Source organism: Mobula birostris, chromosome 10, assembly GCF_030028105.1.
Source record: "Mobula birostris isolate sMobBir1 chromosome 10, sMobBir1.hap1, whole genome shotgun sequence".
NCBI classification, from domain to species: Eukaryota; Metazoa; Chordata; class Chondrichthyes; order Myliobatiformes; family Myliobatidae; genus Mobula; species Mobula birostris.
This window is the reverse complement of record NC_092379.1, coordinates 13,274,558-13,292,401: the sequence shown is the minus strand read 5'-3', so window position 1 is coordinate 13,292,401 and position 17,844 is coordinate 13,274,558. Positions and strand designations below refer to the sequence as shown.

Genomic DNA, 17,844 nt, shown 5'->3' with positions numbered 1-17,844 from the left:
GGGTACTTTTGTACGTTTGCCATATGCAGCTTTTTTGCAAAACCTCAACTAGCTATAGAGTAAAACTTTTAGCCTGGAAGCTGTTGGTGTCCAAAGTTTTTGCTGCATCCAGTTTTCTTAGCCATTTCTTGATACTGCCAAGATTGAATCAAATTTGCTCACAGCTGTGATGGTAGAGAACGTAAAACAATGTAGCACCTTTGGCACACTATTGTGCTGAACATGGTGCTAATCTAACTAATCCCATCCGTCTGCACATAGGCCATATACTTCCTATATGGGCCTATACTGGTATCTGTCCCCCACTTTTCCTTTGTTACATCGACGGCTGCATTGGCGCTGCTTCCTGCACGCATGCTGAGCTCGTTGACTTCATTAACTTTGCCTCCAACTTTCACCCTGCCCTCAAGTTTACCTGGTCCATTTCCGACACCTCCCTCCCCTTTCTGGATCTTTCTGTCTCTGTCTCTGGAGACAGCATATCTACTGATGTCTACTATAAGCCTACGGACTCTCACAGCTACCTGGACTATTCTTCTTCTCACCATGTCTCTTGCAAAAATGCCATCCCCTTCCTGCAATTCCTCCGTCTCCGCCGCATCTGCTCTCAGGATGAGGCTTTTCATTCCAGGACGAAGATGTCCTCCTTTTTTAAAGAAAGGGGCTTCCCTTTCCCCACCATCAACTCTGCTCTCAAACGCATCCATTTCACGCACATCTGTTCTCACCCCATCCTCCCGCCACCCCACTAGGAATAGGGTTCCCCTTGTACTCACCTACCACCCCACCAGCCTCCGGGTCCAACATATAATTCTCCGTAACTTCCGCCACCTCCAATGGGATCCCACCACTAAGCACATCTTTCCCTCCCCGCCCCTCTGCTTTCCGCAGGGATCACTCCCTACGTGACTCCTTTGTCCATTCATCCCTTCCCCCATCCCTTCCCACCGATCTCCCTCCCGGCACTTATCCTTGTAAGCGGAACAAGTGCAACACATGCCCTTACACTTCCTCCCTCACCACCATTCAGGGCCCCAGACAGTCCTTCCAGGTGAGGCGACACTTCACCTGTGAGTCGGCTGGGGTGATGTACTGCGTCCGGTGTTCCCAATGCGGCCTTCAATATATTGGCGAGACCCGACGCAGGCTGGGAGGCCATTTCGCTGAACACGTATGCTCTGTCCGCCAGAGAAAGCAGGATCTCCCAGTGGCCACACATTTTAATTCCATGTCCCATTCCCATTCTGATACGTCTATCCACGGCCTCCTCTACTGTCAAGATGAAGCCACACTCAGGTTGGAGGAATAACACCTTATATTCCGTCTGGGTAGCCTCCAACCTGATGGCATGAACATTGATTTCTTTAACTTCCGTTAATGCCCCACGTCCCCTTCGTACCCCATCCGTTATTTATTTATTTATTTTATTTTTTTTTTTTTTTTTTCTCCCTCTGTCCCTCTCACTATACCCCTTGCCCATCCTCTGGGCTTCCCCCCTCCCCCTTTCTTTCTCCCTGGGCCTCCTGTTCCATGATCCTCTCATATCCCTTTTGCCAATTAACTTTCCAGGTCTTAGCTCCATCCCTCCCCCTCCTGTCTTCTTCTATCATTTCGGATTTCCTCCTTCCCCTCCCACTTTCAAATCTCTTACTATCTCTTCTTTCAGTTAGTCCTGAAGAAGGGTCTCGGCCCGAAGCATCGACTGTCCCTCTTCCTATAGATGCTGCCTGGCCTGCTGCGTTCACCCGCAATTTTTATGTGTGTTGCATATACTTCCATTGCTTGTCTGCTCATGTGTCTGTCTAAATGACTCTCAAATGTTGCTATCCTCTAACTTCCCACGAATTTTTGCTCTATCATATGCCCTCTTTGACTTCTCTTGTTCGCCACAGTTGTGTCATCTTTCCTTTAGAATACTGCTTCCTCTTATGGATGTATATAACCTATGCCTTCCAAGTTGCTTCTAGAAATTCCAGCCATTGCTGCTCTACCATCATCCCTGCCAGTGTTCTTTTCCAATCAATTCTGGCCAACTCCTCTCTCATGCCTCTGTAATACTGATACATCTGACTTGTCAAATCTCAGTCTTCTCCTTCCCAAATTTCAGGGTGAATTTGATGATATTATGATCACTTTCCCATAAGGGCTCTTTTATCATAAACTCTCTAATCAATTCTGGTTCATTACACAACACCCAATCCAGAATATCTCATACTCTAGTGGGCTCAACCACGAGCTGCTCTAAAAAGCCATTTTGTAGGCACACTAGAAAATCCCCCTCATGTAATTCAGCACCAACTGATTTTCCCAATCTACCTACATATTGAAGTCCCCCATGACTTTTGTAACGTTGCCCTTTCGGCATGCTGTCCAAGAAGGTTAAGATGTTTAAGTTAATAGGAGTGAGTATCACCAATAGCCTGTCCTGGTTGAACTATGTAGATGCCATGGCCGGGAAAGCACATCTGCACCTTCACTCCCTCAGGGGATGAAAGAAATTTGGCATATTTCCTTTTATAGATGCACCATAGAAAGCAGCCTATTCGGACACATCATGCAACTGCACTGCCCGAGATGTCAAGATTCTGCGGAGTTTCGTACACAGCTCAGCCCATCACTCCTCCATGGTGTCCGTTTATGATTGCATGCAGCCATGGTAAAGAAGACCTACACCCATTCAATTTCTCCTTTCTATCAGGCAGAGGATACAAAACCTGAAAGCAGGCTCAAGAACTGCTTCTATCCCACTGTTATAAAACTATTCAACAGTCCCCTAGTGCAATAAGGTGAAGTCTTGACCTCACAATCCACTTCATTGTGGCTTTGCACCTTATTTTCTGCCTGCACTGCATTTGCTCTGTAATTATTAACTGTGGCACCTTAATTCTGCATTCTGTTCTTGGTTTCCCTTGTACTAAATGCACCGATGTAACAAAATGATCTGCATGGACAACATGAAAAATAAAGTTTTTCACTCTCAGTACATGTGACAATAATAAACCAATTTACCATTTTCTACCTTTGTCCTTGACAGTGTATTCTAGACACCTGGCACTATGTCCATGCATATCCTTTAAACTTTCCCACTCTCACCTTAATGCTGTCAAATATGTAACATCTCCATCCTGGTAAATAGACTTGATCTACCGATCAATATCTCATAATCTTAAAACTTCAAACAGGTATCCCCTCATCCTCCAGTTCTCCACAAGAAACAATCTAAGTGCTTCCATTTTTTAATATAGTTAACAGTCTCCAATCCCATCAACATCCCAGCGAATCCCTTCTGCGCCCTTTCCAAAACCTCCTCATCCTTCCCATCGTGTGGTGACCAGAACTGCATATTGTACTCCAGAAGTGGCTGAACCAAAGTTTTATACAGCTGTAACATGACTTAAAGTTTTGTAGGGTTCTCAGTAATATTAACTGTAATGTTAACTGTTAATTGATAATAATAAAATGGCTTCTCTGTAGTGTTATAATGAAACGGCTTCTCTGTAAAGTTAACTGATGAGGTAACGTTCTTTGTAGCTGAAATGTTTGGATTATAATTATAGATAACAGGGAACTAACCAATGGAAGTCATGTTATTCTATCTGTATGTGTAAGAACATGAGTGAGTGCACAGGACTTCGGTGAGGAGAGGCAAAGAGGAAGGACATGCGGGAAGCGCTCTGGTAGACCACTGTGGTTGGTCCCAGTCCGAGGGTTGCGGAGTTCAGAGAAGATCGAATGGTGGAGAGAAGACTCTGTTCCTTGAGCTCCAACGATTGTGCACAAACTGATTAACTCTGATAAGTGTGGCGCCTTTTTCTTTCATATTTGTTTCCCCTACTAACCACATAGTCACAGTAAGATTTATAAAGTGTAATCATTTAATCGTACATTGTGTACTGTCTGATGTGTACGTTGTAGGGTTTGTACCGGGGTGCATTACACAGCATCTATGCAAACGTGAGACACAGTTTGTCGGGCAGTCGGAGGTTTCCCCCTAGACGAACGTTGAGTGTTACATTTTTTTTATTCAATGCCCCAACCAATGAAGACATACATGCCTTATACCTTTCTTTACCATCCTATCTCCTGCTGCCACTTTCCGGGAGCTATGGACTTATCTTTCAGTATTCTTCTACCAATATATCAATGCTCCTATGGGTCCTGCCATTTAGTGTAGATGCTACTGATGCATTTGATCTTTCAAAATGCAACAACCCACACTTATCTGTATTAACCTCCATTTGCTATTTATTCATCGAAATTTCCAACTGATCTATATCCTACCATAAATTTCCTCACTATCTACAATTCTACCAATTTTTGAGCCATCTGCTAACTTGCTGCTCAGAATACCTACATTTTCATCCAAGCCATCAATACACATCACAAACAACAAAAGTTCCACAAATGATGCTTGAAGAAGACTGCTGATCACAGAACTCCTGTCAGGAAAAAAACCATTCCCCCACCACTACCATCTGTCTTTCATGGGCAACCCAATTTTGTTATCAATTTGCCAATTCATCATGGAGGAATTTCTTTAGCCAGACAGTGGTGAATCTGTGGAATGTGTTGCCACAGCTAGCCGTGGAGGCCAAGTCTTTACATATATTTAAGGCAGATGTTGATAGGTTCTTGATAGGTCAGGGCACAAAGGAATACAGGGAGAAGGCAGAGGGAAAATGGATCAACCATAATGAAATGGGCCAAAAGGCATAATTCTGCTCCTATAGTATAGCATATGGTATTATAGTCAAATAGCTTCCCTACCAACGAGATTGAGAAGCCCAAAAGGAGGGTTAACCATTCTTGTAATCAACTTCTTTTAGTAGTTGTCCAGCATCCATAATCTAGCCTTTTAAGGAAAAACGGATCTTTTCTCATTTTGCCCTCCAGATGGGGTTTATATGGAGCAGAAATCAGCAGTTAGCATAAGGGAATTAGGAGTGCAATGGTGTTGGGTGGATTTAGTGAGGAGAATCAAGAAAAGCATTGCAGGAGTTGATCTTGGGAAATCAAACAAGGGTGGTGGGAGAGGATGTATTACAGGGTAATTTAGTTATCCGCAAACATCCCAGTCTAGCACTATGCTAGTAAGGCCATGTAGCCTCACTATTAAAATTGGCAGTTAACCCCAAGACTGTGGTCCTAGTTCCTCTACAGTGCTCCACAAGAATGGGCAATGACATCTTGTTACTAGACACAGCATCAATAGTGATAAATTTCAGGTTAAAATCTCTATTAAGTCATCTTTTACAACTTCAATAGAACATCTTTCATCCTAAAATGGTTTAGGATATCTTGAAGTAGGGAAAAGTGATACAGAGTATATACCTTTTCTAATATTGTTCAAATACATGCATCTGAAGATTTCATGTGAAATTAAAAATTACCTCCAAAATAGAAAAACTGTCAAATTCATTGGTTGATAAAAGAACAATCTTGCGATTAGGAACTCCTCCGAGTATCATAACTGGGTTATTATCAGTCAAGTAGAAGAGGGGTTGTGACTTATGTGGAATAGGAATTAGATTATCAATTTCTAAAACCTAAAACAGAACAAAATTGAAAGATTGCTGAATGCATTCAGATTTTGTACAAAGTTTAATATCAAAATACTAGAAAGCATAATGCATCAGTATAAATGCCTTAAGGTTATTTTGCATCTGGATTTTTGGGCTGCAGGCAGAATATTTAGGATACATATTGTGTCCTCATTACAAGAAATCAGAATGCTCTTGTGAACATTGTAGTCATCAGCACACTTAAGAAGCACTTGACATCAAAGGCTTTGGGACTTCTGAAATAGCATTATACACTTTCTTTCACAACTCATGATACATGAGAAAAGATATCAAGGGTCATACAGAAGCAAAATACAGTATTAAAAATGCTGCAAATCTGAAAAAAAGAGAAAAGGTCATAAAACTGAGCAGTTTAAGCAGCATCTGCAGAAGGAGAAACAGTCAACGTTTCAGGTCTGCAGCCCTTCAACAGAACCAGGAAACAGAAAGGTACACATTATTTTTTTCAGTAGGAGAGAACGTGGGAGCTTGTGTAAAGCAGAAGGAATGTCTGTGATAGGATGAGTTGAAATGGCTAAATGGGGGCACTTAGCAATACACTCAGCTGCTGTGTCTGTCTATTATGTTATTAATGGCAATCATCTTCCCAGCAGGCCAGATTTGTATAAATGGGATAAGGAAAACTGAGCCAACATGATATAAAAACACTAGATGAAAAATTAAGATTTGTAGAAAGATAAATATTTGTTGTCTCAGGCAAGGGGCCCTTTATCAGACTTGAGAAAGACAGAAACATTAATCAAGGTAGCAACAAGGGTGGAGAACGACGTATAAAATAAAGACAAGTTCACTGGTAGACAGCAGTCACGTGTAGGTAGCTCAGTTTAAGATTCTGAGTTCATTTCATGTGTTACTGTGTAGTTCTGGCCTACTGGAATATGCTCAGCAAGCCAAATTATGCTTAGAGCATAAAAGAAGCTAGAAGTTGGTATTTGTGTAGTCAGGAGGAAAGAGTGTGTTATATACACATTGAGTGCACCTTATCTGAAAATCCGAAATCCGAATTATTTTTGGGCCTTGACATGATGCCACAAATAGATAATTCCATAAGGCACTGGAAAGTTACCCAGGTGAAGCACAGGTCCCTATGCATCACAGACAGTTTTGAGAAGTGATCTGACATTCCCTGTTGGCACCAGTCTGTTTTCAGTAGTCATCAGAACCAGACCTTTGTGCATTACTCACGGTGATTACCACGCGTTTTGCGTTTATTCTCTGCTCTGTGTTGGGAAGATGTTGTTGAAAATGTCTAAAAGGCCTGCAGTTACCCCTATGGGTAATCGCTTAAAGTAAAGTTAAAGAAGCAGCTTTTATGTTTCTCTATAACACAGGAAGTCAAGTTGCTGGAAAATCTTGACGGCAGTGTAAGTGTGAAGCATCTAACAGAGGAGTATGGTGCTGGAATGACCACCATCTATGACCTGAAGAAACAGAAGGACAAACTGTTAAAATTCTACGCTGAAAGTAATAAACAAAAGTTAATGACAAATACAAAAAAAACTGCAACAAACAAAAATGAAGATCTCGAATATGTTCTGAAAGAGTGGATTTTTCAGGATCAGAGTGAACGTATGATGCTTAACGGTACGCTGATCATGAAACAAGCAAAGATCTATCGCTGGCACTGTAAATTGTGCTAACCACTATGCTACTGTGCTGCCCCAATGTGTGGTATGGTAGAAAGCAAAGATGATCATCTTAGGCTACACCATGATATTGATCAGCTGGAAAGATATGTGGCAAAGGCAGATAGAATTTAATACCGATAATTGCGAAGTGATGCCTTTTGAAAGATCAAATAATACATATGGTATGTAGGAAATAGGAGAGATTTACAGAGCGTAGCTGAACAGAGAGGCCTTGGGGTTTACAAATCCACAGATCTCCATAAGTTGGTGGAAGGGGGAGATAGGTTGGCGAAGAAGGCATATACGATTCTCGCCTTCATTAGCCATGGCACAGAACATAAAAGCAGAGGAAGTTGTGTCACAACTTTACAGAACATTGGTTAGGCTATAACTGTGTGCAGTTCTGGTCTCCGCACTATAGAAATGATGCTGTACCATGGACAGAGTATAGCTGAGATTCACCCAGATAGTATCTGGACTGGAGCATTTCAGTTGAAAGGAGAAATTAAATAGACTGGGTTGATTTACCTTGGAGCTGAAGAGGCCAAGGGAGGGGGAGGGAGTGGGCATGCTGGTAAAGGTATACAAAATTATACGGTGTCCAGATGGTGAGAATGTCTAATGCAAGAAGGCATAGCTGTAGGTTGAGAAGTAGGAGTGTAGCAGAAACCTGAAGAGGAATTCCTTCATTGACAGTGAGGTTGGAATCTAGAAAGCACTGACTAACTAGCTGGTGGAGGCAGGTACTCTCAAAACATTTAAGCAGCAGCCAAGCACTTGAATTGACAATGCACAGACAGCTACAAACCAAGTGTGGGTAAATGAGACAAGTACGATGGTCATCATGGACATGATGGATTAAAGGTCCAGTTTCTGTTCTGTATGACTCTACGAATTTTGCAATGAAGAATACATCTCAGTGCAACAGTATTCCGGAGTCTCCTCCTGGGACTTGCATGTAAAACCGAGGGGAAGCTACTGACACGATGAAGGAAGCCCTGAAAGCCGTCAGAGATGGAGGACCTTCATTGCTGTCCTAAGGACCAGCAGCATAACAGGCAACAATAACTCATTATTATTATTATCATCAGAATGCTCTTCAGATTCACAGTCGCTGCCTTTTGACAATTCTATTGAGCACTGCATATAGAATACTTAAGATACCTTGGTTGGAAGAAACTTGATAAATATCCATGCTAATAGCAGAGGGCAACTAGATTCAGCAAAATTAATTGAAATTATTCAAGCAAATAAACCTAATATAATAAAGAACCAAAAACTGCTAACCTCATGTCCAATGTCAAACTGTCTGATAGCCTTGTCAACATCTACTTGGAAATTCACTTTCAGATTTAAGTAACCATCAACATTTAAAAGGATCCTGGAGGAAACAATGTTGAGCAAGAAAACAAAAAGCCGATTTACAATTAAACAACAAAACATCTTAATCTATATTTAGGTATCAACTAAACAGAAAAATACATCTTATCAAAATCACTCATAATACATTGAAAGCAAATCCTTAAATTTCTAGCAAAGAAATATGTTAATACCACAATATTTCTGTTTTCCATAATATAATTGTTAGCATTTTGCACAGAAAGCTAGACTTTGTGTCAGTAGGAAAATAATCAACCAATTAACACTAGGGGCACCAGGAGTAGGTGATATGCAAGAAGCTACAGACAGTCATGGACTCCGCTCAATAGATTATAAGTAAATTCTTCACTGCTCCTGAGAAACTCTGTCTCATTCTGCCCTGCAGAGCTGATGTACGGTTAGAATGACAATAAAGTTTTTTGAATCTTGAATCTTGAATCTAATGCCAGGAGGTACTGCCTCAAAAATGTCATGGACTGTCCAATATATCATGGGCAAATCGGTTCCTAACACCAGTAGTATCTACAGGAGGCATGCCTCAAGGCAACATCTATCATTTAATGTCCCCAGATCCCCACCATCTAGGCCATGCCACCTTCTTACGTGTACCATCAGTAGGAGGTAAAGAAGCCTGAAATCCCAAGCCACTAGGTTCAATAACAGCTACTTCCCTTACATTGTTCAGTTCTTGAACTACAGTTTAGCAAGACTATGACTACTTCAATCAATTTGCACTAAAATGGCAGTGGACTCCATGCATTTACTACTCTGAGAAAAAAAAACTTACCTTTGATGTCTCTCCTGCACTTTACTTTAATCACCTTAAAATTATGCCCTGAAACATTAGGCATTTCCGTCATGGCAAAAAGGCACAGCCTGTTCACTCTACCTATGCCTCTTATCATCTGATACACCTCTATCAAGTCACCTCTCACCTTCTATCACTCTAAAAAGAAAAGTCCTATCTCACTCAACCTTTCTTCATAGGACATGCTCTTTAATTCCAGGCAGCATCTTGGTAAATCTCCTCGGTACCCTCTCTAAAATGTCCACATCCTGAGGTGACCAGAACTGAACACAATACTCCAAGTGTGGTCTAACCAGAGTTTGATCAAGCTGCAACATTATGTTGTGGCTCTTGAATTTAATCCCCCAACTTCTGGAGAAATGGAAAAGCATGGAATTATTGTTCTTCAATATAGATTGTCCATACTCTTGTGCATGAGCAGGTTTCATGTGAGCAGGCATGATTTAATTTTACCACACCTACACAAAGGGAAACACTGTGCCCATTGGAGAAATAGTGCACACCTAAGAAAATTTTATGGAAAAGGAAATGGTTGCACCTTATTTCACAAGACATCACTTAAATAGTGGAGAGTGTAGGAAAGAGACCCTAATGAAGAAGCTATCGATAGGCATCAATAGTAGAACATACTTGGACTAAATTACCACTGATAATTCACCTGCTGAATGATAACTATCCTTTATTCCTCAATGTTTTCATTGTGCCAAAGCTAACTTTTTCTTATTTGCAACCCACCACCTAACCCCAAATAGACCATTTTAAAGGATAGTTAAGATCGGTCCACTAGTTGGTATAGGATCATATATTAGGTAAGGTTGACCAACTTCCTTTCTGGAGGATTTGTTTTTATACCACAATCATCTAGTATCATAATCACCATGAATAATTTTTATTCTATCTATAATTGCATTATACAGTCTAATATCTGGAAGTATTATTCTCCAGAAGAGAGATTGAAGCTCATCTCTGGATCAATTCTCCAGGTCTCAATATTAGTCCAGTGTTCAACCATAACATTATAACTAGCACACAATGGTTTATTAAGCAAACACTGTCAGATTATTCCTCACATTGTACTATCACCATTATCCTATTTGCACTTTCTCACCTCTCCCTTTCTTCGATCAATATTTTCATTTCCTCCAGCACACCAGGTCTTCAATATACATCCTCAGGTTTCATGGTCAATATGTCTAATTTGCTCATGCTGCTTCATTTCACAAACCGGATTGACACAGATTTCAAATATTCACAGATTTGTCATACTCCCTACAGGACATGATAAAACTAGTGGAAAGTCCTCAACTTGGAACATTGTCTGCTTCTGTTTGCACAAATGCTTGACCTACAGAATAATTCTGGCATGTTAAATTTTTCTTTAGATTTTTAGCATCTACAATATTTTGCTTTTGGATAGCTCATTAATTAGTCTGTTAATGAATCTGGGGTTAGGTATGTTTAAAATATGAAAAGTATTCTTCTCATGAAAACATACATAAAAAAAAATTACCCTATTGAATCAGACAACTACTATCAAATAAAAACTTGTGTATGCAGGTTTTTAAATCAAGAGATTGAAAATGATCTCAGTTAGTGGTGCAAAATAACCTCACATTAAATTTACAAAAAGCATCCAACTGTTGTTAATGGAACAGGAACTGTCTATTTTTATAATGCAGGTTAAAATTCTTGTCTAGCACCTTTTGCACTAAAAAATCTGGACCACAGGAATTGCTCCCCCAAACCCATCATTTTCCTCCGAGCAGTATAGACACTCCTCAGGTTGCGTAAGTATTTATAGAACTATCTGGGACCCAAAGTTTCCGGAAGTTGTAAATACTCCTGCCCAATGTTCCCTCTAGTTTGTAATGACCAGTGTCCACAAAAATCTTGTGCTGTGCATTTTTTTGCCAAGTGAAAACAACGTGTGTATTAAATAATTTCTTCAACAATAGCGGTATAAATAAGCCAGTTCCAAAATCTACAGACAGATCATGACAAACTCTACATTGTCAACACTGTCCGCATTAGAAAATGGAAAAGGAAATGTGATTGTGTACAGTTGGGACGTATACTTAACATGCCAACAGAGTAGAGGGTGACAACTTTTTATGCACAATTTAAATTCCTTTGTGCACTAGTAGCAAAAGATGTGTGCACACACACACACACCCCCATCCACCCTTAAAAGGAACATTGCTCTTGACAAATATCATTATTAGCAGACATCACAAAAAGTTGTATTGACAGGTTAATTAGCTACACATTAGCACAAACTTAGTTAATTTTAAATTTTAGTTAGAATTAGTTAATTCAAATCTGTACATTTAAAACATACTGGACTATAGGAGTTGCTCAACCACAAAAGTAGGGGTTCCCAACTTGGGGTCCATAGACCCCCTTGCTTAATGGTATTGGTCCAAGACATTAAAATAAGGTTGAAAGTCCCTGGATTAGAGTGTTTGAACCTGCACTAACAAAGACTCATATTAGCACCATTGCCTTTAAAACTATACCATAATACATCTAAAGTTTTAATGTTATTTTACTAAATCCCTCTGTTCTAATGAAGTGAAAAACTACTTAAATGGGGAACTGATGAATGCAATAAGTATAGCACCTTATCATTTCACAATATAATTCTACTGAGGTTAATTTTTATATTGTCATGCTTACTTCTTGTCTGGAATACGAAAACTAATTTTATTGCTTGTGATAGTAACTTCAGATACCACGGATCCATTCCTATAAGGTAAAGGAACATACCACGCCACTCCACAAATTTCCTCCAAACATTCAGAATCTGCAACACAAAACAAAAGGTGGTCCTGGAACCATATGAATGAAAATACCTAATCACATTAATTCCATCACAAAATTAAGGAATGAAAACTTATTATCGTCACTCTTACAGAGAGGGGTGGCACAGTAGCATAGTGGTTAACACAATGGTTTACAGTACAGTCTTTGGTGGTAAAAACAGGAAAACAGATTATCTGAATGGTGGCCAATTAGGAAAAGGGGAGGTGCAACGAGACCTGGGTGTCATTATACACCAGTCATTGAAAGTGGGCATGAAGGTACAGCAGGCGTTGAAAAAGGCGAATGGTATGCTGGCATTCATAGCATGAGGATTCGAGTACAGGAGCAGGGAGGTACTACTGCAGTTGTACAAGGCCTTGGTGAGACCACACCTGGAGTATTGTGTGCAGTTTTGGTCCCCTAATCTGAGGAAAGACATCCTTGCCATAGAGGGAGTACAAAGAAGGTTCACCAGATTGATTCCTGGGATGGCAGGACTTTCATATGATGAAAGACTGGATCGATTAGGCTTATACTCGTTGGAATTTAGAAGATTGAGGGGGGATCTTATTGAAACGTATGAAATCCTGAAGGGATTAGACAGGCGAGATGCAGGAAGATTGTTCCTGATGTTGGGGAAGTCCAGAACGAGGGGTCACAGGTTAAGGATAAAGGGGAAGCCTTTTAGGACCGAGATGAGAAAAAAACTTCTTCACACAGAGAGTGGTGAATCTGTGGAATTCTCTGCCAGAGGAAACAGTTGAGGCCAGTTCATTGGCTATATTTAAGAGGGAGTTAGATATGGCCCTTGTGGCTAAAGTGATCAGGGGGTACGGAGAGAAGGCAGGTACAGGGTTCTGAGTTGGATGATCAGCCATGATCATACTGAAAGGCGGTGCAGGCACGAAGGGCCAAATGGCCTACTCCTTCACCTATTTTCTATCTTTCTACAGACAACCAGGGTTCAATTCCCACCACTGCCTGTAAGGGGTTTGTACATTCTCCCCGTAGTCACATGGGGTTTCCTCCCACAGTCCAAAGATGTACCAGTAGGTAAGTTAATTGGTCATTGTAAATTGTCCCATGATTAGACCAGGGTTAACTCGGGGGACCGCGACTGCATGGCACGCAAGTCTAGAAGTGCCTATTCCGCACTGTATCTCAATAAATATTTTCTTTTAAAAACCAAAGCAAATTTACTGGTTATGACTAGTAGGTTATGCTATACTAACTTAAAAAAATGTCATGAGGTAGCTTGGATAGGAAATATTAGCTGGCATGTTGGGCCGAAGAGCCTGTTTCCATGCTATATAGCTCCATGACTCCATGAGTGCAGTATTATCCCTTGTTACCCTCAAATCGTTCCAAAGTACCTACCCAAGCCCATCATGATCTCCCAAGTAAATGGTGCTGAAAACAAGTGTAATAAGTTCTTGGCTATTTTAATGTTTCTTTTCACCTTATTAATTAGAATACTAATTCTAAATCACATAAAAACTAATTCTAAAATCTCTAGCATCAAGTTCTAAGAATTCCCAAGTTACAGTCTCTAACAGGCACGAGCAATCCGTGCTACCTTTTGAGTGAAATGTAAACCACATGCTTTTTTGGTGTACATAAAGGATACCATTATTGTAAATTAATCTGTGTCCTGGCCAACATTTATCCTTAACCAGCATCACTAAAACAGATTATTTGGTCTTTTCATATTGTTACTTGACTGTTCCCCATATGTGCAAATTTCCTGCATTATAGCAGTGATCACACCTCAAAGAACTGGAAAAAACTGAGAGTTATAGTCTGTCCTTTTTGTGAAAGATAGTAAGTGACTTTTTAATTCTTATTATACTTGCTTAGAGTCCAGCTTATGTAGAATTAACTTTCTTTTAAAAATAAACCATATAAAACCAATGTTCTAAAAAGAGATAAACCAGGTGTTATGTTTGTTCTTAATAATGTTACGTACCCCGTAACTGGGTTGCCAAACCAGCAGAAATGGACCACTCGTTGGAGTGTGGATTACTAGAAACTAATAAAGTTTTATTAAAGAAATAAGTAACACAGTACTCTAATCGTAAGGATATAAATGCAACAGGTTAGCAATGATAATACACACATGTACACAGAACTAGGGTAATAGGGATCAACCAAGCTCTATCGCAGTCTAGGGGTAAAATGATCAGTCTTAAGTGACGCAGAGTTCAGTTCAGCTTAGCACAGTTCGCAGTAATCACTGTTGTGCCGTTGTTGGGGGGGGGAATGCAATTTGGTTCAGTCAGACCTTTGATGTCTTCACAGTTGGTTTCGGGCAGACCCCCTTTGATGTCTTATATTCCGCTGTGGTCACAGTGTCACTGACTGTGACCCCTCCGTTCCGGATACGATCGTTCTTCCGTGGTGAACCCGGCACCCAGGCAAGGGCGGACACACACACCAGGTTCCCACCGATCGTACCTTTACACCCTGTGAGCCTATGGTCAGTTCCCGCGAACCGGACCTCCAAACTCCTACCAACTTGTGGGGGCACACCGCTCTTCCAGGGTCTCGTTATCTCGTGGTGTGTCGCGTGCCTTAGCGAACCTGTTCTTTTTATCCCCCTGCTGGGGTATCACCTGTCCATCAAACATCAAACAGTTCAGGTTCAAAGTAACTGGTCTGTCAATATTCTGAATTGTGTTTCTTTTCCGTTAATCCCTCTCTCCTCCCTTATTAGCATTTTGAATGTTTCTCCATTGTCTCTCTTATCTCTCCAATTAGCATCAATCGTCCGATAGCTTGGTTTGGCGTCACAATAAATATAAACTCGGCATGGGTTTACTTTAGAATATTTTATTACTGAACTGCTGCTCAACCCCGTGCATGCACAAGCATGTCACCATGGTGGTTTTTGGTTCCAGGTGAACCCCTTGAACTGAAGTTCTTTATTATGCACACATAATTACAAACCAGGTAACTACAGGGTATGTATATGTTTTTGTCTGTAACGTTAGGTCTTGATTTTAAGCACGCTTTACCCAGGGAGAATAATGTTTGAGACTGATGGTGTTTAGGCCAAGCTGACCTACAAATTTAAACTCACTCCACTATCAAATAGCTCCACACCGCCTTTGCCAACTTTGAAGCTGACTACAGCTCCCGCTTTGGACCGTTGGACTGAAGTTAAAAATAAAACAGCCTAATAAGTGCCAAACTTGATTTTTATCTTTTCAGTATGGGGAAACAGCACTAGAAAGGACTTAGCAGTCATACCAAAGGCCTGTCGACTTCCTTCAAGCCATCTATTGCCCTCTGCAGATTAGAATTAATGCTCTCTCCCATGCTGTATTTTTAAATAGGAGAGTTACATCAACAATCATGCAGTCATCTGGTACAATCTTTGATCGAAATATGGGTGAAAAACTATGCTTTGGTCCTCTGATATTTTTCCCTTTTTATTTGGTGGTCGAATTTTCTTTTAATATTGTTGCATTGCCTTCATCTCCAGTTGCACATTTTATTTGTACAGTATACTCACCATCATTAGCTATTGCTGCTGCAGTTATGGACATCTCCAGCAACTCTGGCAGATTGTAAATTGAATTGACGGGCGGTTGAAATTTTATATTGACAATAGGACACATCCCCTGAAGGTATGCAGATCGAGCAGCTATTTCATTTTCTTTCTAAAAAGAAAAATTGTTGCAAAACAGGGAATTACAGTATGTGAATAAAAACAAACAGTTTAAGAGTAATATTATGAGCAAACAGACAAAGGTACATAATAATGGAAATATTGATTAACCTACCACCGAGTTAATCAGAAATCAAGTAGATTTTCAACATAGTCAGAAATTATTCTGTAGTAAAATAAAATGATCAAATGATAAATAAAAGTTTAAAAATCGATCCTTTTGTGACCAAAAGAAGATGAACTCACAAATATTTTGGCTACGTTATTCACTTACAAAGCTTTTTAGGTATTTGATTATTGCTTCGCCTCTCCACATTTCCATGGCAGCCATTTTGGCTCATTAAGTCAACCAGTTCACAGAGCAATCATATTCACCCAGTAAATTTCATAGCAAATTATTTCCCCACATTCGATCATCGCCCACTAAATAGTCCATCACTTCCAGATGAGCTCAAAGCCTTTTATCCATGCTTTGATAGGCAGAATTATGACACACCCATATGAGATCCACATCTCTAGATGACCCTACAACACTGCGCAACAATTTTTACCCCCAAGTGTTGTTTTTTCAGTACTTTTTTTCTTTATGATAGACCACTTGAAGCTGAACACAAATATAATTTCAGACTACTTGTGTCACATAAGAATTTAGAGAAACAAGAAATTAACTTTTATTGAATATAATGCCTTTAATTGCATAACAGGGCTGACACTTTGAAATAGTTCAACTAAGCTAAAAATGTTTTGTTGATGATTTTCATTTGTATTCAGTGTCTGAGGCTTCTCGCTGAAGTGTCCAACAATAATCAGCCAGCATTGATGGATTCCATTTGCCCTGATACTGCTTCTCCATGACCACAATGTCCTGGTGAAACCTTTCACCAAGCTCGTCACTGACAGTGACAAGATTTGCAAGGAAGAAGTCTAAATGGGAATGCAGAAAATGAATCTTTAGTGACACGTTGCACTTCATGGCTTTGTATGCTTATATCATGTTGTCAACCAGTTGCATATAGTTTGGTGCTCTGTAGTTGCCAAGAAAACTTTCAGCAACATACTTGAATGCCTTCCATGCGATTTCCTCTGATCCCACTAGAAGTTCTTCGAATTGCCTGTCATTAATGACCAGTTTGATTTGCGGACCCACAAAAGTGCCTTCTTTAATCTTAACATCAGTTATCCTGACTTGGATTATAAATTGAAATAACAAATATAAGCAATTTCAAAAATAAGAACATAAGAAATAGGAGCAGGAGTAGGCCATCCGGCCCAACTAGCCTGCCTGCCATTCAATAAGATCATGGCTGATCTGTCTGTAAACTCAGCTCCATCTACCTGCCTTTTCCCCATAACCCTTAATTCCCTTACTATGTAAAATCCTATCTAACTGCTTCCCTAGACAGAGAATTCCACAGATTCACCACTCTCTGGGAAAAAAACAGTTTCTCTTCATTTCCATCCTAAATCTTGAGGCAATGTCCCTAAGTTCTAGTCTCACCTACCAATGGAAACAACTTTCCTACTTCTATCATATCTATCCGTTTCAAAATTTTGTATGTTTCTATAAGATCCCATCAAAATGGTGCATGATAGGGAAATTTCACAGTGATTTTCATGATCAGCAGCCCAATGTCTATAAGATACACCCAAAAGTATTCGGGAAGCAAAATCTTTCTTGTCCAGCGTAATCTGAGACTGACATCTGAGGGTCCTTCAAGAAGGAGCATCTTCAAAAGGCGTCTAGTCTAGACAACATAACTGGCCAAGCACTAAAGACCTGCACAGACCAACTGGCTGGAGTATTCAACTTCTCCCTGCTGCAAAGGGATATCATTTGCACCAATGCACAAAGAGCGAAGTGACCTGCCTCAATGACTGCCATCTGGTTACATTTGCATCAAACATAATGAAGTGCTTCTTGATGTTAGTTATGGCATGAATTAACTCCTGTCTTTGTTATTACCTGGATCTGCT

At 40.2% G+C, this 17,844-nt stretch overlaps 1 protein-coding gene across 5 annotated transcripts in view; it reads right to left on the bottom strand.

The window, feature by feature from the left end:
* Positions 1-17,844, bottom strand: part of LOC140204440 (cation channel sperm-associated auxiliary subunit gamma-like) — a 176,679-nt gene that overhangs the window by 140,567 nt on the left and 18,268 nt on the right. For all 5 annotated transcript variants that reach the window (XR_011887612.1, XM_072271161.1, XM_072271159.1 and 2 more), the window contains exons 4-7: positions 15,715-15,862; positions 12,075-12,201; positions 8,498-8,591; positions 5,391-5,546 (exon numbers count right to left, since the gene is read on the bottom strand). Coding sequence is in view for 4 of the 5 variants with exons in the window: in XM_072271161.1 (XP_072127262.1) it covers positions 5,391-5,546; positions 8,498-8,591; positions 12,075-12,201; positions 15,715-15,862 (525 nt within the window). In the remaining variant the exon portion in view is untranslated. The remainder of the gene's footprint in view (positions 1-5,390; positions 5,547-8,497; positions 8,592-12,074; positions 12,202-15,714; positions 15,863-17,844) is intronic.